Source organism: Suricata suricatta, chromosome 8 (assembly GCF_006229205.1).
Source record: "Suricata suricatta isolate VVHF042 chromosome 8, meerkat_22Aug2017_6uvM2_HiC, whole genome shotgun sequence".
Taxonomy (NCBI): domain Eukaryota; kingdom Metazoa; phylum Chordata; class Mammalia; order Carnivora; family Herpestidae; genus Suricata; species Suricata suricatta.
In genome coordinates this window covers 79,047,291-79,071,704 of record NC_043707.1, presented here as the reverse complement: position 1 = coordinate 79,071,704, position 24,414 = coordinate 79,047,291, and the positions used below count along the sequence as shown (strand labels likewise).

Below are 24,414 nucleotides of genomic sequence, written 5' to 3'. Positions count from 1 at the left end.
TTAGAGTAAAATTTTTCAGCCTAAGTTTTCACATCTGGACATTAATAATAGCCTTTTTCTTTAACCATGGTATGTATTCTTTTTGTAACCTAATTTAATTTAGGATCTCAGCACACACCAAGTGAAAACCTTACCATCTTTTCACAGATCTTCTGAAGTTCAATTTCCTTAATACTATATAGTCCTTACTTTTTTAAAGGACAGAAAGGTAAAGCAACCCCCTAAAAAAAAAGAAACCCCCAAAAAACAAACCAAAAAAACACGCAACTTTTCTTTTTGGTTTTAACATCAGTAAAACAAATTCAAAATCTAACCAAAAGGAAGTCACAACAAGCATTCTATAATATAAACAGACAGTATCCACATAGTTTATTTCTCACAGTTCTCCTGACAAATGAACATTATTCAAGAACATACTGTATACACAGATAAGAAGAAACGTACAAAATGTTTTAAATGATGCACAACAAAATCCAGCAGTATAAAAGAATGCATGTGAACTCTTGCTCACTGCGCAGACTAAATTTAATCACTTGTTTAAATAGTAATAAAAATACAATCTTTTATGGATCTTGTGCAGACTACAAAAGAGGGAAATTATTACCATATATATGATTTTTATATTAGGCAGTTTTCTTTGATGAGTTGCACTGACAACTCCAAATACAGAGGCAGAAGGCTGTGTATTTTAAAGGAATTAATGTTGTGAATTAGAGACTTTACACAGTTACTACCACTGGCACTTTTCACCATAGTTTGTACACATCACATGATCATCTTATATAACATTACATTTAAAAAATATATCTGAGTGACAATTTTATAACATTCACACACCATGAGCTGGTCAAGGAAGCAATGCCACAGTGCCTCCTGTAGTGCTTTGCTGTTGGTAATAAGGACAGTTCATTATGGTTAAAAGAAATTAGACATCAATATGGTTAAGCAGCTCCGATTTACTAAAGGCCATCAGTGGCCACCACTGGGACAGTGAGTCCTTTTAAAGTGTATATCCTAGAAGCAAACACCATCATTGGTTAAAACTTTGTCTAAGAAGTCAGCTTCTGTGCCGAAAACTATTTTCACAAAACTGAAAGCTACTAAACTGTTTTAATATAAATATTTTGTCTTCTCATTATCCTATTTATGATCGAGTTCTTTGCAACCTTTGGAATTTACTCTCTTTTTAATGTGTGCTCTCGTTTTCATCTCACCCATTTAAGATGGCCTTTAACCTAAAAGGCGTTAAGGTGGTGGTGAGAAATTCACCAGGGAAACCCTTTGCTCACCAGGAATGCTCAGCTGCTGAACAGTGATCTAGAGCCACAACGGTGCAGAGCTGGACTTGACGAGAACACTCAGGAAGCTGTCATGCTGTGAGTGTCATTTCAGGGAAAGCAGAGAATCTTTCCAAACTGTGCACATAATTCACAATGATACCATTGCTATGTGTTGAAGAGGACTAGTATACGATGTTCTCTTCCATGTCATCTGTTTGCCGGAAAGTAGTTTGGGTCAAGGTAATTATAACTGGTACCCTGGGACACACAGTAGTCTCTGTCTAAGAATGTCTCTGACCTATAAACGGGTTCTAATTGGTGATCTTCCTTGTGAATATCTGTTTCATGTAGGCTGCAAAGAAAACACACACACAAACACACACACACAGACACATCATTACATGGCACTGGATGCATTTCTGTTTAGAAATTACAAAAAATTCCACACCGCCCCTCTTCTTTAAATCCATTAATCTACCAAAATCTCTAATGGAAATTTACTTGAGATGTGGTATAATTAAAGAAAATTTCTTAACTGCCTACAACAAAGTTTAATCTACTAAATGTGGTCATTTTCTAAATAGTTTGGAAATCAAATTCACTAGTGGCTGAAAAGGTCTTTACTTGTCCAAACTGAAGACCAACACTGAAGAAAACACTTACCAGTCTGAACAAGAATCACAGAAATCCAAAGACATTTCCGGAGGACAATCTTGGCAGTGCCACCGAACACCCTGGATAGGTTCTATGCCACAGTTATCACACTAGAAAAGTTTCAGAGAAAAAAAAATATTAAGCTACATTTTTCCAAAACCGTTTTTTCACGCTGGAAAACAAAGGATGTGCACAAAAACATCTCTCTCCCCAAGGAACTATAGAGTAATACTGCAGAAAAATGGTTGTAAGTTAGATATAATTTCTGGCAAACTAGCACAAATTTCATTCATTCAAGAGGTAAATTATAATAACCAAGGGATAACTCTCAATACGCTTCACTTTACTTTTTAGAAAACAGTTAAGATACAGTGTTCTATTAGTTTCAGGTGTACAATACAGTGATTCAACAATTCTATGTTACTTACTCAGTGCTCATCATGATAAGGGTACTTACTCTTTAATTTACTTTTTAAAATTTTAAGTAGGGGGTGCCTGGGTGGCTCAGCCAATTAAGCATCCAACTCTTAATTTCAGCTCAGGTCAGGATCTCACGGTTTGTGGGATCAAGCCAGCCCCACATCAGGTTCTGATCTGACAGCATGGAGCCTACTGGAGATTCTCTCCCTTTCTGCCCCTCCCCACTTACGCTTGCTTGTTCCATCAAAACAAACTTTTTTTTTTTTTAATTTTTTTTTTTTTAGTGTTTTTTATTTATTTTTGATACAGAGAGAGACAGAGCATGAGAGGGGGAGGGGCAGAGAGAGGAGACACAACCAGAAGCAGGTTCCAGGCTCTGAGCTAGCTGTCAGCACAGAGCCCGACGCGGGGCTCGAACCCACGAACGTGAGATCTGACCTGAGCTGAAGTCGGAGGCCCAACCGACTGAGCCACCCAGGCGCCCCCAAAACAAACTTTTTAAAAAAGTAAATAAAATTTTAAGTAAATCATTTGTAAATTTAGACATTTGAGTGTTAATAACTACTTATTTTTAAAGTTTATTCATTTTGAGAGAGAGAGAGACACAGGGAGACAGAATCCCAAGCAGGCATCCTGCTCTCAGCCCAGAGACCAGTGGGGGCTCGATCTCACGAACCATGAGATCATGACCTAAGCCAAAATCAAGGATCAGACGCTTAACTGACTGAGCCACCCAGGTGCCCCAATAACTACTTACTTTAAAGGTACCTTGGACCAATGTATAATGACCGTGATTGAGAGCCACTGACATAATACCATAGTGAAAACTATATAAATTATTACAGAACTATTTAACAAGCTATCCTTAGCAAACCCAGGTGAACACAAAATCCTCTCTAAACTTGTACTGAATTATTCTTCGAAGCCTGAAGAACCCTAATTACTAATGCTCATCATAAAGAATAGGCAGATGTACCTCCTTCTCAGTGTGGTGGCATTGTGGTAGCACCCAGTGTCTTCGGGGCAATTTTGGCAATAAATCTCATTTCTAGTTTCTCTGATCATCAGACCAACCAGAGTAATCGACAGATGAGTAAAAACAAGCCACAGCTGGGTTCTACTGCAAATTCTGAGAAGTGGAGAGTTTCCTCTTGAAAGGCCAGAGATATCAATTAGGAAAATTTTTAATGGAGAATCAGGGTCATGGAAAGACCAAGAGGAAAAATCACTTAATATACTATGGCTAATGGCCTTATTAGTGGATGAGAGGTATAATAATTTTAAGTTTCTGTTTATCAGTCACAGCACGTGTCGGTAGCAAATCTGTAGTTCATGGTCTCAGTTTTACTTCCTCCAATCTGACCAAGTATAGTCAATTCTAAAGCCCACAGGTTCTCAAACTTGTCGACCTCTCTCAACTTCCACAGCCACCAGTCAAGCCTAAGACAGTCTCATCTTTGGTCTAAACTACCAAAAGAATTTCTAACCAGTCACCCTGCCTCCAGCCTTGCTTTTTTCTTACCCATTCTATATACTAAGTCCAGAATTACCTTTTTCTCCTTCACTTAATTTTTTTCAATTACATAAATAACATACATGAACACATTACTATTTATAAAATTTAACAATATAGCTGTCAGAGATTACCTAATCTAAACCTACTGCCTTCTCAAAGGTTATCTGTACTAATAGTGTGTGTAAGTGGAATGACTTCTCTGAAATACCAATTTCACGTTACTCTCTGCTGGTTCTTCAAACCACTGAAGACTTCTCAGCAGATCTCCAAGACACCTCAGTAGCCGCTCTACTCTCTTGCATGTTCTCTAGCCATAGTCAACTATATTTACTAATTTAACTTCTCTAAATTCCTTATGAGATGAAAACAGAATTAAGGAAAGAAACCGAGTCCCTCCTGTTTACTAATGAATCCCTAGCACTTAAGCAAAGTGCCTAGAATGGGCATTTCAAAATTTTGTGGACTGAATGGATATATTCCTAGTAGCCTAAATGACGAAAATAAATTTCTGATCTATGAAAAACAGCAACAAAAAGAGAAATAGCTCCAATGGATGAAACGATAAAGAAAATCTCTCTCTCTCTCTCTCTCTCTCTCTCTCTCTCTCTCACACACACACACACACACACACACACAGAGGAATATTATTCGGCTGTAGCACAGAAAGAAATCCCACCATTTGTGACAACATGGATGAGAAAGTGGAGGACGTTATCCTAAGTAAAATATGCCACAGAAAGAAACAAGTGCTATATGACCTCACTTATAAATGAAATGGAAAACTCAAACTCATAGAAGCAGAGGGTAGAACAGAGGTTGTCAGGGGCTGGGATGTGGGAGAAATGGGGAGACATTACTCAAAGGATACAAATTATCAGTTATAAGAGAAATCAGTTCTGGAGATCTAATGGATTGCATGGGTTTAATAATGTGGCACTGTATACTTAAAATTTGCTAAGAGAGTACCCTTAAGTTTTCTTACCACACACATATAAAAAAGGTAACTACGTGAGGTGATGTTTTTACACCTTAAAAATTTGTAGACCTTAAATACATACAATTTTTATTTGTCAGTTATATATCAGAAATCTGACAGTAAGAAAGAGAAATAGCTAGACAAAAACATCTCATATTTTACCTCAAAATATAGATACTTGTACTGAATCCTAAACATACTGAGATCAGAAACTACACTACTTTATATAAGTGAACAGAACTCGAGCTAAACTTACTTTTATCTGTATGCTGGGAAGTCTGGAATTTAAAGCTGCAGAAACTATTTTAAATCTCTCTTATCACCCTTTCAAAAATTGAATAAACAGTAGAATTTACCTTGAAGCCCACATGTTGTACAAATCCACTTTCAGCTTGCATCTGCTGGAGTTTCTGCTTCTTTAACTTTTTAAACTGTAACAGTTCCTTATATTCAGGTAAATTCCTATACATAATAGGAATACTTTCTTCATCCTAATAAAGAAAAAACAGAAAACAAAAATGATAATCAAAATGAACTAACAGTTAGAAATACTGACACAAAGTATTTTTCTACTAATAAAATATTTTTCGCTTTTAAGATACTTCACCTTGTAGGATCAACAGATAATTAATGTTGCTATTAGTGACATTTTAGGCTAATTTGGAGGACTTCTTAATGCAACAGTAATAATGAATTGTAGTAGGCCACCTAACAAAGTACCAGGGGATGGTTCCCGCATCTGTCATGCACTAATGCAGATTCAACCCTATCCCAACACATTCATGGCTACTTGGGATACTCCTTATCATCTACTTCTACCTCATCTGCAGGAAGTTCTTCTTCTCTAAAAGATTTTTATGCTTCCTCAAGTAAATAGGACATCTTCTCAACAATGAGCAAACCACTTTCTGCTCTGTATAGTCCCAATAATCAAGGCAGGACATTCCTGTCTTACCCAAGGGAATAAACTAAATTACGAAGATGATTATTTAGAAGAAGAGCATAAAAAATGAATACTAAGGCTATTATATAAATATCTGAAGCCAAAGTTAATAGATGAATCACTAACTGCTTCCTACTCATTCTCTCAATTTATTTGTGCTCTGCCATCAGTGATCCATTTCTTTCCTTTGCAACCTCATGATCCCACGGTCACTAGTTTCCACAACGCTCCTGAAAGCATCTCCAATTCATGACCCCATCCAGAGTCTACCAATCCTTGTCCAGACAACTCCTACCCCTGCCATTCCTCCTGCTCCCCATATTAGGTATTATTAACTACAATGTTTATGTTATGTCAAGGAAACCCATGTATATAGAAGTTGTAACATTTACCCAAGGTCACGTAGTTGGTTAGTTGCAGAGTCAGGTAATTTGAACTCAGATTTGTCTGAATATTTAAGTAACTCCTTAATACACTCAACAGCCTAAGGCCCAAATCTAAGAGGTATCCTTAATTTTTTCACTGTCATATCTAATCCAACAAAATCTGTCACTACTTAACACTTATTGAAATTTTTCAAAATGGGGGTGCATGGGTGGCTCAGTCGGTTAAGCGTCCAGCTTTGGCCTAGGTCATGATCTCATGGTTTGTGGGTTCGAGCCCCACATCAGGCTTTGTGCTGACAGCTAGCTCGGAGCCTGGAGCCTGCTTTAGATTCTGTGTCTCCCTCTCTCTCTGACCTTCCCCTGCTCACGCTGTCTCGCTCTGGCTCTCAAGAATAATAAAAAACATTAAAAAAAAAAAAGAAAGAAAAATTTCAAATTAGTCCTCTGTAATATCCACTCCTTCCTCCAGCTCCACCATTATTTAAAATCTCCCAATGACTTCCTAACTGTCTACAGAGTCAAATCCAAAGTCTTCAAAAGAATAAGTCTTTACAATCTCATACTTCACTTGCCTTATCTCCCACTATCTTTCACTCATTTCAAGTTCCTGTCAACTAAAGATGTTAAATTATAGCTACTGTCTCTTTAGATCAGCACTGAAAATGACAACGTAAGTCATCTAATAAATATCTGACACTAATAAATATAACATGACTTAACCTGTTAAATAATGTGGTAAGAAATTTTATAATGAAATTTATTAAATTCAGATATTTTAAGCAAATAAAAAGAGTAGAAACTCAGCCAAAATTTTTAATTTGCATTTTAAGTCTAAGGATCCTATTACATTTGGTCAATAAGACAAAGAAAAGTTAAATCACCACACAACTAGTAAGAAGGCTACTAACAAAAGAACCCCCCAAGCCCCCCCAGAAAATAACAAGTGTTGGCAAGGATATAGAGAGACTGAAACCCTAGTGCACTGTTGGGGAGTATGTAACATGTTGCAGCCACTACAAAAAACAGTATTGTGGTTCCTCAAAAAAATTAAATGTAGAATTAACATATGGATCTAGCAATTCCACTTCTGGGTCTATACCCAAAAGAACTGAATGCAGGGACTCGAATAGATATTTGTACATCTCTGCTTATAGCAGCATTATTTACAATAACCACAAAGTGAAAGTAAACCAAGTGTCCATAGACAAATGAACAGATCAACAAAATGTGGTACATATATCTCATGAAAATATTATTCAGCCTTAAAAAGGAAGGAAAGAACGACACATGTTACAAGATAGATGAACATTGAGTACCTTATGGTAAGTGATAAAAAGCAGTCACAAAAGGACAGAACCTGCAGGATTCCACTTAAACGAGGCACTCATAGTAACCAAATTCACAGAGACAAAGTAGGATGGGAGTTGCCAGGGGCTAGAAGGAGGAGGCCTGGGGAGATACTGCTTGATGGTTCTGAGTGTCAGTTTTATAAGAAGTAAAGAGTTCTGGAGATTGGTTCGCAAAAATGTGAACATATGTATTTACCAAAATTTTTAAAAAATACAAACTTTTCCTTGGTAAAATCATTTTTAATGTTTATGTAAAAGGGGAGACCCTATGACTAATTGCAAATGAGATTAAAATGGTATACAGAGTTTAAAATTATGGGAAGTACATACATGTAATCATATTGTCTCTTTAGATATGGTTTTTCTAAAAAAAGAAATTGAAATCTATACATTTTACCACTAGTAGTTTCATAAATAGACATCTGAACAGCTATTTCAAAATTCAGAATGATTTTGAGAAAGAATGAAATCTGGCCTTTTGTAGGAAAGCGGATGGACCTCAAGGGTGTCATGTTAAGCAAAATAAGTCAGGCAGAGGACAAATACCATATGTTTGCACTCATAGGTCTAACAGGAGAACAGGAGAAACCTAATGGAGGACCAGGGGGAGGGGAAGAGGGAAAGAGAGTTGAGGAGAGAGAGGGATGCAAAACTTGAGAGACTATTGAATGCTGAGAACAAACTGAGGGTTGAAGGGGGGAAAGGTGGTGGTGATGGAGGAGGGCACTTGTGGGGAAGAGCACTGGGTATTGTATGGAAACCAATTTGACAATAAACTATTTAAAAATAAATAAAAAATAAAAAACTTAAAAAAAATTCAGAATGATTTGAACTGGTACTCATTTAAAAGAAAATAAATAAAATCAACCAAACAAAAGTTAAATCAAATTCAATCTCTTACATATATTAATCTACTCTTCATCTGGCTAAATGTTGTTCATCCTTCAAATGTCACCTTGACTACCACTTCTTCAGAGTTCTTCCACTTAAATTCCAAATCTAAATAAAGTCCTCCTTAAATAATTATAATCAGTTGTTTCTGAAGCACTTTTTAAAATCTATAATTTAATGATGTGATTACATGTCCTCCCAGAAGACAAAGATTTAGAAGAGCAAAGATGATAAATATTTTGTTCAGAACTATGCAGCTGACCTCTAGCTGGTACTGATATATAAAATGTAAAATCAGTATTTTTCAAATGAATAATTCTAATATTCACAAAGTACAAAATTACACATAAATGTCATATCTTAAGACATAGCAGATATTAGCTATTTTTAAAAAGAAAAATTTTGGCTCTCAGCATGGATCCACTGTGCTGGTAAAGTCTGTGAGCCAGCCTAAGCCCGTAATAAAGCCCTTTGCTTTTGGGAAAAAAAAAAAAAATTTTTTTTAAGAATTTTTATTCTTTATTTTATGGTAGTTTTTTTTTTTTTTTTTAAGTTTTTTAAAATGTTTATTTATTTCTGAGAAAGAGAGTGTAAGTAGGAAAGGGGCAGACACAGAGAGAGACACAGAATCCAAAGCAGGCTCCAGGCTCTGAGCTGTCAGCACAGAGCCTAATGTGGGGCTTGAACTCACAAACTGTGAGATCATGACCTGGGCTGAAGTTGGACACTTATCTGATAGAGCCACCCAGGTTCCCCTGGTAGTTTCATACCAAAGTATACATGCAGTGTTTGACTAATCCTAAAACAGAACAAAAAAAGAGACTTCCTTTGCTGACCTTTCATTAAAATCTCCTTTGCCAATTATTATATATAATCAGAGTATTAAGAAAGATATAAGGTAATCTTTATATCTTTTAAGCAAAGAATCAGAATCATGTTAGTTACGGAGGAAATGAATTTCAGGATAGTGAAATAAAAATATTAACAGCAATAAAAAGGAATGTCTATAGATGGATAGGAAAATAAATTAAATTGACCTACATTAGTGTCCAGTCAATAACACAAAGAGGAATTACTCAAAGAGGATTTGATTTTAGTTCTACAGTGGTATATATCCTAAGACAAAAAAAAAAAAAAAAAAACTGTCAAAAAAAATCTTTTCAGTAATCATACTGCTGATGGCAACGTTAGTATTATTATATTTTGAGACCACTGTGAGCACTATGAGACAAAGTGAGTATTATGTCAATATCACTGACATCTGGGATTCTCAGCATGGGAGAAAGAAGATACATATTTAAGATCAATGAGGAGAAGTAAAATCCCCAAAGTCCTTAAGTTGAATCTGAAATAAAAAAATATAAACTTATGTCTTTTTTTAATGTCTCTCTTTGAGAGAGACAGAGAGCGCACAAGCGGGGTAGGGGCAGAGAGCAGAGGGGACAGAGTATCAGAAGCAGGCTAGGATCTGTGCTAACAACAGAATCTGAAAAGAGGATCGAACTCACGAACCTTGAGACCATGACCTGAGCCGAAGTCAGACTCTTAACTGACTGAGCCACCCAGGTGCCCCTGAGGTCTTTTATTTTTCTTTAAAAGTTTGTTTGTATTTTGAGAGAGAGAGAGAGCAGGCATGCACACAAGAGAGCACTAGCAGGGGAGGAGCAGAGAGGAGAGAGAGAATTCAAAGCAGGCTCCACACTTTCAGGGCAGAGCCCAATATGGGATTCGGACTCACGAATCATGAGATAATGACCTGAGCCATTATCAAGAGTCAGATGCTTAGCCAACTGAGTAACCCAGGTACCCCATTATTTTTAAACAAAATATAACCTATTTCAGAGTTCTATCCATTAAGTAGGCCTAGAAACAAGGATTGAGCCAACATCAAGTAAGATTCCTACAGTCGGACTATTGTCTCCAACCACAATTTCCTAATAAAATAAAACAGGACTAATTCTAGGTCTGAGGAGGAAAATATAATATAAACCTAGAATTTCCTTGTCAGAGCAGGTAATGAAGAAGCTATCAAAAACTACTAGAATCTTGTCCAAAGATCCCAAAATTCAACCTGAATAGGTTACAACTGACCAATGGGCCAATATGAACACTAATAAAGTCAATAATATCAATGTACTGAAACATATTAAATATGTTTATGCACAACAGTTCAGAAGAATAAAAACAAATTTAACCCTCATTAGTCATTTTTGGAAGACACTGGAGAATAAACTCAATCATTTTAAAAATAAGAAAATAAAGGGAAAAATCAAGCCTCTCGCCTCTATACTGCCTCTTCCACATGTACCTTCGGGGAATCAAATAGTTGATGGAGAGTATTACTTAATAGAATGTTCTATCAAATAAGTAAAGAAGAAATGAAAGAATATCACTTTTGTAACATCGAATGAATTAATGAACCCAGGCAATGATTAATGGCCACAATGTCAATAAAAAAAAAAAAGACCACCAGACTGATGAAAGTACACACAAAGTAGTCCTGCTCACCCAAACAAACAAATTAGAATCTGGTCAATTATCTATATCCACTATTGATTTGTAGAAAATTCAGGGAGCAGAAAACCAGAATAAGTGACACCAGGAAAAGGAAACAATATGCACACAGTGGTAAATTCTAATAACACAGTTTTTCAGCAAAGAAGTTCTATGAGGAGGAAAAAGTGGGTGGGGATGGAGGAAAGGAGGAAATCTACTGCAATTTATGATTGGGGAAATGTGACCTGAGTGTATGTTCAACTGTATAAAGAATTACCTTTTTGTAAATATAATAATAATACTCTATAATGTCTAGGACTTGCTCCAAAATAATCCAGGATGGAGCTGAGGTGGGTAAGAAGTATAAATGAAAATAAGATTACAAGCTGATAACTACTGAAGCTGAGTAATAGATATATGTAGGTTCATTATACTACTCTATTTTTGCATATGTTTTAGAAATCTTTTATTAACATGCTATATATTATATATAACTCATACTATTCTATTTTGCATGTTTAAATTTTTTCTTTTATATATTAATATATAACAATATAACAACATACTGTTTTCTTAAAAGCCCATAAACTTGATTCGTTAATTAAAAGAAACCAACATACTCTGAAGGGTAGGAATAATTTAAAAGTTCTGGTACTCTCATTCTGTGACCTGATCTGTATAATACATCGATAAATATATAGGTATGTAAAAATTTATATAAATAGATAACTTACTGATGCCTCTTCAACAGCAGTGTTCATGTGGCTATGGAAACAGGACCGGTCATCATCTTCATCCATATACACTGGCGGTTCATGGGAAGTCATGAAAGTGGAAGGTTTAAAGAGATGCTTATTAAGGGGGTGCTGTCGTCTGCTTGTTGAAGACTAAGTGAGAAAACAAATTTTTATTTGGACATTGGAAAATCATTAAAAGAATCAAAGATCCTAAAATATAACTGTTACTTTCTCCAAGTCTATCTATTAAAAGGATTTTAGCTGTACCTTTCAGCATATGCTTATGTGGTTGTTTTTTCTATTTATCTGGATTTTTAAAGCACAATTAGATTTACAAAAATAACGTAGGGGGGAATACTCCAAAAACAGTACAATGGCTCACATGCTATCTAGCTTATACTTGTATCTCCAGCATTGACCATACTCTTGACATTCAAATGCTGAACTCCTCTTACAGTCATTGTATAGAAGATTGGGGAGGATGAAGTAGCCTAAGCCAGATATAACACGATCAAGTAAAAAAAATTTCCCCAAAGTGATAAGTGTCTAAAAATACTATCTAATACTGACTGACTGCTTATTGTCAATGTCATTTAACCTTCACAACATTACTATGAAGTAGTTATTATCACCTCTAATTTAAAGAGGAGGTTAAAGTTCTTGTTCAGGGTGTTACAGCTAGATATGGTAGCACCAAGATTACAAACTAGGCCTGTGTGGGTCCAAAGCCCTCACTCCCAAACCACTATGCAGACTGTCTCTCTTCATAGACAGCACAGCCACAGAGAATAACGTCAGCTATAGGTAAGACCATCTGTTTCAAGATTCAAACTCCAACCATGACAAGGAATCATTGTGTCTATGGCTGGGCTAGTCAACAGTCAAAACATTAATTTAAAATTCAGTGCATTCAAAGAAGGGAATATGTTCAAGTTTCTTTAGTATTCTTTTTGTTTTCATTACTAAACTTAGCTGTGAAAATATAAGGTACTCAACACATCTAAATTTAGAAATTAACCATGAAAACTAGAGCTATTAAACTGAAAAATGGTTATCAACATTCCAACATTCCAAAGGTATAGGATGAACTCTACATATTTGATATACGTAATGCTATAATGGGGGTGGGTGTGGGTGGGGAGGTGATCCAAAATATCTAAATCAACCAATAAGTTAAAACAAGTTTCCAAAGCTTGGTATCAAGACTAAAAACAAAACTTGTAAAATATGGAACTGTATCGACAATATTCTTAATGTAAAATTACATAAAACAGCTTCAATAAGGAAGACTAACAGCATTAGATATACTCTTAGCTTCTTATGTGAAGGAAGGCGGTGCTGGTGGAGGGGAAATATCAGGACGATTTACTAAGGAAATGAAAGAGGCCAATTATGTGCTTTATATTTTGCAATTAAAGCAAAAAACCATCAACAATTTGATGCAATGGTTTATGTAGCAGAAGGACGACAGCTTTTTCACTGAAGAGAACAGAAGAGAATAGTGGAAAAAGGATTGGGATTACAATCAGAGGAACAGTGGTTCTCAGACTTATTAGCTATATGACTAGACAACTGACTCAATTTATCTTAAGGCCTAGTTTTTGTTTATTTTTACCATTTTATTTTTAAGTAATCTCTATGCCCAACATGGGTCTCAAACTTACAACCCTGAGGTCTAGAATCATATGCTCTACCAACAAAGTCAGCCAAGAACTCAAGGCCTAGTTTTCTCATCTATAAAAAGGCTGCAGAACAGCAGCTGGCCCTGAGCTTCTAGTAAGAACAATAAAAGCTAGCTATTAATGTTATTATCAGTAAAGTCAAAGTGGTAAACACTACCCACACATCTAGAACTGTAGTGAGGATCGAATAATATATTTTAATAAACATCTCTATTTTTGGATTTATATCTAAAAACAGAAACTGATTGTTTATTAAAGAGTCAAACATCCTAAATTTTTTAACATCACAAAGGCCTTTCTGATATGCCCGCAATCTAAATCTTCCAAGTAGCACCCATTCACATAAACTAACCTACTCCTAAGAAAATAATGAACATAAAAAAAGATCATTCAATTTCACTGAGTAGCAATAATGGAAACCTATCCTGTGTCCATCCCCAATGTAACAAAATGCTTAGAGTATGTCAGATTTTAAAAACAAAAAAATTGTGTTCTGATAAATGCATACATCTTTACACAGCAATTCTTTGATAAGTTTAATCAAAGATCTGAAGTTTATACGTTCTCTATTTTCTTTTTTACCTTTTTGGAGTACATATATAAGTTTGGTGTTCTGCCTGGGACTGGAATGCCAGCTTTAGTTAGTTTTATGAAATACTTCTGGACTCGGCTGGCAACCTAAGAAAATAGGACAAGCCATTTAACATAATTACAAGACATGCAATACCTAAACAGTTTTTAAAAATTAAAATACACCTGTTATCTTAATGAATGTTAAGAATTTAAAATTTATCATAAATCTAGATACAATTTTAAAATGCTACCAAACACATTTTAAAATCTAGACCAAAAAAAAAATCATTAAAATACAGGAAATTTGTTTGACTCCAAAGCTAATGACATATTTTCAACTTGTTAACATTGCATTAAAACACATCTATTAATATCAACGGTAATGCAAAGAAGAAAACTGCTAGATTTCTTTTTAGAAAGACAACCAGAGAATACTTCCTAAGTATTTCACAAATCTATTAGCAAAGCCTAACCAAGAAGTATACAACTTGGTGCACTCACTAAACATTCAAGAGACACTAAATACATTATATTCTTATTTTTTAGTAATGATCTGAAGAATTATCTCAAATTGTTTATGAAATCAAAACAAAATATACAATGCTAAAAACAAAACATAACAAAAAAATTCACACTCTATATAGCATTGTGTAGCTTAAAAATGATGTGGCAGATCTGCTGATGTCAGTTGCACTATTCTTCATTAAAATATCAAAAACATGCCAGCAATAAGCAGCCACCTCCTCAATTACCTGTTTTGCTGTTCTATTGCCCAGTTCATCTGCTATCTTCTGCCAGCGTCGAGATTCTACTTCTTCAGGAGGGTATTTCAGGAGTAGCTGTTCAAGCTTTTTCTAAGACAAATCAAAGACCAAGTTTAAGTTTAATACTGAGTTTCATAAATAAATATATTTACACAAATGAATAAATACATTCACACGTCCTCTTAAACTTAATACTCCTCCCACAACTTTGGGGGTTAGTTAAGTCACTAGAAATCCGCAATGAAAAATTTCTAGCTAAGGAATTTAAGACTTCACAGGAAAAATGAGATTAGAGAATAAACCTATGGAAGAACTTCTAAAGATTCTCTAATCGCTTAAGTAAAAACACAGCACTAAAATTTTTTTTAATTAATTAATAACACTTTGTGCAATTTAATGATTTCCACTGACCATCTTTTTTTGCTAGACTATGTTTAGGCTTGCTTGCCCCATATAGATTTAACAAAAATATCTAAATTCATTTGGATTTAGACAGAAACCTAAACTTTTCCCTCCTTTGTGTGGTTTTCCATTCAAATATTTGATTTTTAAATTCTGAGCTATCCCCTAAATTGTCACACAATTCTAAAGATGCAGAATAAACTGGATGCTTGAAATAAAGTTTTCCTAAAGTGTTTCGTAAACTGCTAACTTTATTATAGCTGAGGGGTTAATCCTCATACAAAAGAGAGACGTGTCTCAAACCTTACCCACGAACAATCCTAGCCTCTAGGCTGTCTGCCAAAATGTAACAGAATACTCCGGTGTGGCTTTGTCAGCTCCCCTTCTTAACAAAAACAAGAATTCACTTTGAGGCACTGTTTTCCTTGGCCCCAGGTTCTTCTCTCTCCCAAAACTGCATTACAGAAACTTTATTCCACCCATCTCACTCTCTATTTCAATCTCTTCCCCACAACCCAGATTCCTGTTTTAAAAATCATCCCCAAATAGGAATTCGTACGTTTTCAAAATCCAAAATTCTTGAAGTGTGCCCCTCCCCAAAAGTATACAGAATGAAGTTTAATATTTTGAATTCTTGGTCTTTAAGAGGGATCACATACAAACTTTACTCATAATAACGACTCTAATCTGAACCTTTTTTAAAACCTATACAATTAGAAATATCTATTACCTGTTCTTCTACAGTCCACAGCTGATTAAATGTTTCAGGTTTGGTATCATCACAAAGGCGTCCTCTTATCATCTGCATATAAAATAAGGCTTGTCAAAAATAACAACGACTACCAATTGACATAGCCAAATAATACACATATTGTAGAACTTTTTTTATTAATTTCAAAGTATTTTAGTAAATTTATTAATGTATAACTTTTTATTGTTTACAAAATGTTTTCACATTCCTTTATTTACTTTGGTTTTATACACCTAGAAATCCTGTGATATAGATGACAGCAACTTCATTTTAAAAGAAAGGAAATGATACATTTCCATTCTGAACCCACATGTCAATCAAGGTTCATCTAACTACTAGTACAAGGCCAGGACTCAAATCCAGGTTAAATCACACTTACACACAAAGGCCTCTTTATTTTTAGAATAAACAGTACATGTCACACAGTGTACTAAGCAAGTTACATGTACTAGTCATTTATTCCTCACACGACTCTACAACACAGGTTAATAGTAATCCCTTTTTATATAAAAAGAAACTGCAGCTTGGAGGCTTCAATATAAATGACATTTGACGCTCCACAGCCAGTCAGCAATACAGCTGAGATTCCAACCCAAGTTTCTCCTAACTTCCAAGTTCATTTTTCCACTATCTTCAATAAAAGACTGTTTAAAATTTTAGAATACAAATCAGGAAATGTTAAAAGTATTTTATTTACAACTCAAATTTTCCTACTCCAACACTTTATACTGTTTACCTGAGGACGACTATTTGAGCCTTCTGGACCATCACTCAAAGGCAACATAGAATATGAAAGGGACTCTCCATCTTTCTTAGGATCTAAAGGGCTTTTTGGTCTAGCAGGTAAACCTACTAAAAAGAAGACCATGTATAGGATTATTAAAGCAAGACTGCCAGATACTTCTCTATTTAAATTCTTAACATGTAATTTCTTACCTTTATCAAAAACCAGCTTAACTCTCCTAGTATGTCTTTTACGATTCTTAAATTCTCTTTCAAAGTTACCAAGGCTATTGGTATATTGGTCCCATACAATTTCAGGCAACTGAACAACTCTCTGTGGATATGGAAGCCCTATATCAGCCTGGGGGGAAAAATATAGTGACAGTTTAAATTTAATTCAAAAAATTATTTACTACAGCCAAACTTTCAAAGGACTCCAAATCTAAATTATCATCTGTTCACTGTTTGAATCCAATAGCCAATAAAGTTAAAGATAATATAGTCTAAACATTAAATAGTAAAAAATCATAGCTGGTAGAGGAAGAACAAATTTAATGACACAAGCACTACTATTAGATACAGCTCTAAAACTGAAATATATAAAACAAAAACAAAAAAAATAATAAAATAAAATAAAACTGAACTATATAAAGTTGAACTATATATTGCACTTTATCACTAATGCACTTTAAACATAAATAAGAAATCCAAGAAAGGATCTCTAAGAACAGCATATGAAATGTTTTAATTGCAAAAGATGAAACTTGACACATGGAATTCATTTTAAATGTACTCCCGTGTTCATGACTTATTCATAAAACAATGAATTATTTTCACAATATATAACTCTCACCACATATACAAAAAATTATGACACCTTGAGAATTACAGCTACACCTTTAATCTACTTAGAATTCAGTTACTTAACCAACTACCTTTAGAGAAGTCATTACTTGACATAATCACTAAAAACAGATCATTATAATCAGTATCTCTGGATAGGGATTTTGGTTACATATATGTATGTTTTTTATCAGAACTCATAGTATGGTACAATTAGAATTTGTGAATTGCACTATATGGAAATTTCACCTTAAAAATTTATTTTTAATAATTTTAGTTAATAATATGCATTCTAAAGCGTTTTGGTGTGAAGTGTTTATATCTACAACTTTAAAATGCATTCTTAATATAAGATGGAATGATGAAGGGCTGATGCATGATATAGCAAATATAGTAAAACATTAACTGGAGAATCTAGTGGTGAATATGTGTATGTTAACTATATAATACTTCCAATTTTTCTGTGTACTTGACATTTTCCAGAGTAAAATGTTGAGGAAAATATCAGGTTATAAACTATGAAACTGGCAAGCAAAATCCAGTTTAACTGCTTGACACAGAATTCTTAATTTTTATTTTGCTTATATTACAGTATCACTATCACCATAATAGTACATATTAGTCTAAAGTTCAACTTTTGAAAAATTAGAGTGTCTTTTAAAATAATGACAATAATATCAAAAAAAGCTAACAAGTCATAAATGTTCCCTGCATTCTATATAGCAATATATACTACAAGCTTCCTTAATTTCAATTAGGAGTTTTCAAATGTCCACTAAAACAAACAGATCACATGTCAACAACTTAACTTACAGTATGGTAAATCTAAAGAAATAGGTAAATTAGATATAGATGGTCTCCAACTTACGATGGTTTAACTTAGGATTTTTAGACTTTACAATGATATAAAAGTGACATACGCAATAGAAACTGTGCTTCGAATTTTGATCTTTTCCCCCGGTGGCGACATGTAGTACAAGGCGCTCTCGTGCTCCTGGGCAGTGGCAGGAGCCGCAGCTCCCAGTCAGCCACGGGATCACGAGGGTAAAAAAATCAATACACTGACAACCATTCCGTTCCCCTACAACCATGCTCTTTTTAACGTTCAGTGTAGTATTCAATGAATTACATGAGATATTCAACACTTTAGTATAAAACGGGCTTTGTGTGAAATGCTTTGGTCCAACTGTAGGCTAATGTAAGTGTTCTGAGCACCTTAAAGGTAGGCTAGGCTAAGTTATGATGTTCAGAATAGGTGTATTAAATGTATTTCGACTTATGATATTTTCAATTTAATATGGGTTTATCAGGATATAACCCCATCTAAGTTGGGGAAGATTTGTATACATGAATAAACACACACACACAAAATGGAAAAATCAAACTTCTAAATTAAATCCAGCAGAAAAACTTCTAAGAAACATTAAGTCTTTCATGATTACTCAAGTGTCTGGATTTAATATAATTCTGTACACATTGATAAAAAAAATTGTGAAGACGGTCAATATTCCCCCTCTGCTTCTGAGATAAAGTGAAAAGAAATTCAGTTCTAAATTACACCTGGAAACGGAGGAGAACCAGCAAATAAACAACTGCTGATAAATCTAGGAAATAAGTCTAATTGCATCTTTTTGCCCACCAGGGAACATGAATAAAAAGATCAAGTTTAATAAATCTCTTACTAATAATATTTACTTTTCTATCACCATCTGTTTTAGTTCAATTTTAAGTAACCATAGCAAGTGCTCTTTTTGCACCAGCAAATGTTTAGTAACAGCAATGAAGAATCAATAAACACCTAAGTGGATTCACTACACAAAGAGGGTAAACAGGATCCTAAAAAGTTTAGAAATTTTAGCAAATCAACATATAGATTCTATATCCATGATGACATTCAATGTTCTGAAGCATGGAGAAAAAGTAATGATTGCCTAAAGGAAATAATTTAGGTAGAAAAATAAAAAAAACAAATTAATAAAGCTACGTGAAACGGAGTCCCCTGGGTTGTTCTCTCAAAACCTGACAGACCACTTTTGTGACTCATTAAAAACTGGTTAACGAACAACTATGTCACAGTGGTCATACTCTATAGGTTTTTTTTTTTAAGGTAAGAAGATTCTTTTTCATAGTTTTTTCAGTTTTAATGCTTTCATACAATGCTGATTAATACTACGCCCCTCAAATTTATTGAACAATCAGTGGGTCCCTAATTCAAGACACACACTATGGTAATAAATGAACATCTAGATTATCTCCATATTTACATACAAGAAAGCAATAAAGCCTTATTACTTTCAAATGGTTAACTGTTAAATATGAAAGTTCTATTTTGGGATGCCTGAGTGGCTCAGTCGGTTAAGTGTCTGACTTCAGCTCAGGTCCTGATCTCACAGTCTGTGGGTTCGAGCCCCGCATCAGGCTCTGTGCTGATAGCTTGGAGCCTGGAGCCTGCTTCAGATTCTGTGTCTTCCCCTCTCTGCCCCTCCCCACTCCTGCTCTGTTTCTCTCTGTCTCAAAAATAAAGAAACATATAAAAATTTTAAAAGTTTTTTAAAAAGTTCTGTTTCAAGGAAAAGAGAAAATTAAAAGGAATTCTTATACTAAAGGACATTATAAAATTAAGTAAACTTTACATCTTATCCTCATGCCCTTGGCAACCATAACCTTAAAGACATTTAAAATAGCTTTTGTTTTTATCACAAATATTTTCTATCATATTACAAGGAATGTTACAAAAGTAACTTAAATTTAAAGCAATTAACAGGGGTGCCTGGGTGGCTCAGTCGGTTGAGCGTCCTGACCTCAGCTCAGGTCATGATCTCACTGCTTGTGAGTTTGAGACCTGCATCGGCTTGTGCTGACGGCTCAGAGCCCGGAGCCTGCTTCCGATTCTGTGTCTTCCCCTCCCTATGCCCCTTCCATGCTCGTGCTCGGTCTCTGTTTCTCAATAATAAATAAATGTTAAAAAACTTTTAAATAAATAAATAAAGCAATTAATAAATCCTAAGGTATTTCTTCCTTTCATTTTATTAATCCTGAAGTCATGAAAGAAGGAAAATGCTCTTAGATGGGAAAGGTAATAGGAAAAGATCCTAAAAATGGCTAGGGAATAGAAGTTCCTAATATAAATATCCAATTAAAGTCCCTAGCTATTTTCATTGGGGTGTATTTTGTGTGTCTGGGGGAATGTGGGGGGCACAGCATCCTGCCTTCAGGAGTCTGGTTAGGTGTAGAAGGGAAAACATGAAAACACTTAAAAAATATAAACCCATACTAAAAGAATAAATCAAGTTATCAAATATATTCTCAAAAACAGTGCTCACAAATAGTGCTCAATATATACCTTCTTCTGGAGTTTCTCCACAAATCCAATGGGATTTTTTAGTGCTTCTTTCTGGTGTTTGCCTAAACTTTCAAGGTCCTGGACTGCTTGAGAACGCTGAGCCTCGAGGACAGCAATCGTCTGTAACAGTCTCTGATAACTACAGAGACAAAGAGAAATACCTCACTAAAATTTTCTAGTAACAACAATAAATTAAAATCTGAGTTCAAGCCATGATCTACTATTAAGCCACACAGTCTTTTTAAAGTTACCTGAAAGAGTTTAGTAAAACATATTACTGGGAATAAATGAGGTCTTCCTGAGTTACGAAGTACCTAGTCAGAAAATATCAGTTAGAGAAAGCAAAGCCTTATTCCCCCATCTTAAATTTTAAATTCTTGAACCTGAACAAGTAAAGAAAACAAGAAGGCATCTTGACTTTCCAACAAAGTCATTAAGAAAGTGCTAAATAAAAAATAAAATAAAATCATAAGATTTTAGTATCAGGAGGAATCACCAAATTCAGCCCCTCTGCTGTACTCGGTTGGGAGTAAGGAATCCAAGATACATTTTCTTGTCCAGAGTTACAAAAAACTGTCAAATAATTAAGGCATGATCTTAGATGTCATGGTTCTCATTTACTCTTTCCATAGTACTTTCATACAGGAAGTTTACTTTCCAGGCAAGTTATTAAACATTTTTAAAGAAGAAAGGCTTTAAAGATATTTACTCCCTATCTACAAAGTTCCGTTTAGCACAACAAATCTATCTGTTGTTATCCTGAAATCTCACGATGGTATGTGTATACCAGTCATTTCTATTCATCTCTCTCTCTCTCTCTGGTTCAAATTGTCCTCTCTGACTAATGTCTATTTTCACATGTTGATACACATACATATGGAAATATGTTAGCCCCAAAATCCTGAATGTTCAAATACATTGTGCAAAAACAATCAAGAACAAATCATTCCAAGTTTGCTTCAAAGTAGGTGGTTAAGTCCTTAATGTATAAGTAAAACACAATTTTCCTTATGGCGTCACATAAATTTCACTCCATTTCTCACTAGACTGTAAACTCCATAATGGCAAACACGTCTGAGAAGTTGACTGTTTTTCCACTGTGCAACACACTTCCCAGCATATAAATGATCAATGAATATTTCTGAATGAACAAATGAATAGGATGTTCTGCACAATCAAAAAGTATCTTTTTAAGTTCAGATGTCAGCAAACTAACAGAAATTTCGAAGGTAACAACAATGCAATTGTTGGCATAATTCCAACATGACATTCTTCACCAGGATACTTTTTAAGGGCCCTGCGTAAAACATACCTTATTCTTGTTCTTGAAATGTTTATAGTAATTAAGGTGAAAACTCTAACACTGAAGGGTAAACTCCTCTGAAGCTGAAGATATTTCATTGACAAGTTAGGAAGCAAGAGTTAGAAAGCAAAGACCATACTAAGGCACTCATGGGTAACTTATAGATGTTGAGTCTAAACTCAGTTTCACAAAGCCCTCATTTGCTTTGAGGTGTATGGAGCATACAAACCCAGCCTATGCTGGCTGTTTCCACCAGGCAGGCTCACCCAGGCTCAATTTAGGGTGATGGTGGTGAGCTAATACTGGAACCTATCCTCTCTACAATGCTCTGAACTGCCTGCCATCCTTCACCTTCAGAAGTCCTTCCCCACTAAGTGAATAACCAAAGACTTGTGGTGTCTCTATAACATAAATGATCTCTGTTTTAAGCAAGAGTTGCATACTTCTGTATCACCAATATAAAAATGGCTATGAGTCTATTAAATGTTCAGCAAACTATTGAAAGCACTTAACAATTAATAAGGAACAAGTAAGAACAGAGTTACAGAAAATATAAGCACAGGCTTGAAAAAAAGTGCTGTAGTTGGGGTGCCTGGGTAGCTCAGTCGGTTGAGCGTCCACTTCAGTCAGGTTAATGATCTTATGGCTTTTGAATTTGGGCCCTGTGTCGGGCTTGTGCTGACAGCTCAGAGCCTGGAGCTGCGGCGGATTCTGGGTCTCCTTCACTCTTTCTGCCCCTCCCACTTACTCACTCTCTATTAAAAATATTTAAAATAAATAAAAACATTTAAAAAATGTTTCAAAAAGAAAAAAGTGCTACAGTCAGTTGCTGACACTAGGAAGAAAAGCCTCTCATTGAAACCAATAAATTATAACAATTTTTACTGTACTTAAATTATTCCATTATAACTCTGACTTAAAAAGATATTTCAACACAGATGATAAGGTACAATTCTTCAACTTTTATTTTCTTCTCTTTAATCAAGATAAAATAATTATCAAATTGAAAGGCCTATAATAAACATTGGTAGAAGACTTAATATCCAGAATAAGTGAAAAGAGTTTAAGAAAATAGTAAATTCAAGGGCCTGGGTGGCTCAGTCGGTTAAGCGTCCGGCTTCAGCTCAGGTCATGATCTCGCGGCTAGCAGGTTCGAGCCCCGCATCAGGCTCTCTGTGCTAACAGCTAGCTCAGAGCCTGGAGCCTGCTTCAGATTCTGTGTCTCCCTCTCTCTCTGACCCTCCCCTGTTCCCACTGTCTCTCTCTGTCTCTCAAAAATAAATAAAAAGCATTAAAAAAAATTAAAAAAAAAAAAGAATAGTAAATTCAAGCCTTCAAGGCCACCTAATTTGAATTATTTCCTAGAGTATTCAGATTTTACCAGTAAAATAACACATATATCTCCATGCAGAAATGGAAAGAATTGTAAAAACCTGGGGTGACATTATTTTAAAAATATGATACAAGCAAACATATTTTCAGTCCCAGCTGTCCATCCACTTCACCTCCAAAAGCAATCTACCAGAAGTTGGTCCAGACATCAATCAAGGTAAGGTTCACTTGTTCATTAACTTCATAATTATTTACTAAGAGAGTAAGATGCTAAAGCTTTAGTGGTTATCAAAGTGAATCAGGCATGGACCTTAGGTATAACAGAGGAGCTACAATTATACCAGAGAGGGAGGGAAAAAAGCTGTATAGGTCTGAATAGACAGGACTGGCCATTTTGTTGGGGACAGAAGGTGGGTATGTGAGGGTCCCTCATACTAGTCTACATTTTTATAAGTTTGAAATTCTCCACAATTAATTAAAATAAGAAAACTTCAACTTAATGGAGGGTGTAACCACTGTATTCCTCCTGGACTGGTCAGATCACATATCCTACTATATTCAGTTCTGCTTTACGAGAGACAAATAGGTTCAGGAAGAGACAAGATGGATGAGAAAGTATGCAATAAGAAATAACAATAGTGTCTAACATTTACTGAATATATACTATAAGCCGAATATTGTTGCATTTTAAGTGTAATAACACAGTCCTCATTATAAATTTGTAAGATAGGTACTATGATCTCTATTTTACAAACTAGGAATCCAAAGCACATATTAAGTAATCCGTCAAGATCATATAGCCATTTATTGTGGAGATGTGAGGTGAAGAATGGTTAAATACTGAGAATATTTAGCCAAGAAATTAAAATCTCCAATAGAATACTGTTTCAATCTTTATTTAATACACAGCTATTCAGAAAAAGAAACAGACTTGTCAAGGGGTCAAACAAGAATCAAACTGTGATAAAGGCATAACATGAAGAAAAACAGTGTCTCAGTCAAAACCAATAAATGACGGCAGTACAGCAACACCACAGATATCTAAAGGAA

At 35.0% G+C, this 24,414-nt stretch overlaps 1 protein-coding gene across 7 annotated transcripts in view; it reads right to left on the bottom strand.

Annotated features, from left to right (window-relative positions):
* Positions 1 to 336: 336 nt before the first annotated feature.
* ZZZ3 (zinc finger ZZ-type containing 3) overlaps positions 337 to 24,414 on the bottom strand; it is a 91,543-nt gene continuing 67,465 nt past the window's right edge. For 6 of the 7 annotated variants that reach the window (XM_029948733.1, XM_029948732.1, XM_029948739.1 and 3 more), the window contains 10 exons: positions 20,730 to 20,868; positions 16,757 to 16,904; positions 16,557 to 16,672; positions 15,800 to 15,871; positions 14,656 to 14,757; positions 13,913 to 14,008; positions 11,646 to 11,798; positions 5,203 to 5,337; positions 1,944 to 2,044; positions 337 to 1,632 (listed from right to left, as the gene is read on the bottom strand). In XM_029948733.1, coding sequence (XP_029804593.1) covers positions 1,488 to 1,632; positions 1,944 to 2,044; positions 5,203 to 5,337; positions 11,646 to 11,798; positions 13,913 to 14,008; positions 14,656 to 14,757; positions 15,800 to 15,871; positions 16,557 to 16,672; positions 16,757 to 16,904; positions 20,730 to 20,868 — 1,207 coding nt within the window. In that variant the 3' untranslated portion in view covers positions 337 to 1,487. The remainder of the gene's footprint in view (positions 1,633 to 1,943; positions 2,045 to 5,202; positions 5,338 to 11,645; positions 11,799 to 13,912; positions 14,009 to 14,655; positions 14,758 to 15,799; positions 15,872 to 16,556; positions 16,673 to 16,756; positions 16,905 to 20,729; positions 20,869 to 24,414) is intronic. The other variant, XM_029948738.1, reaches the window with a different exon arrangement.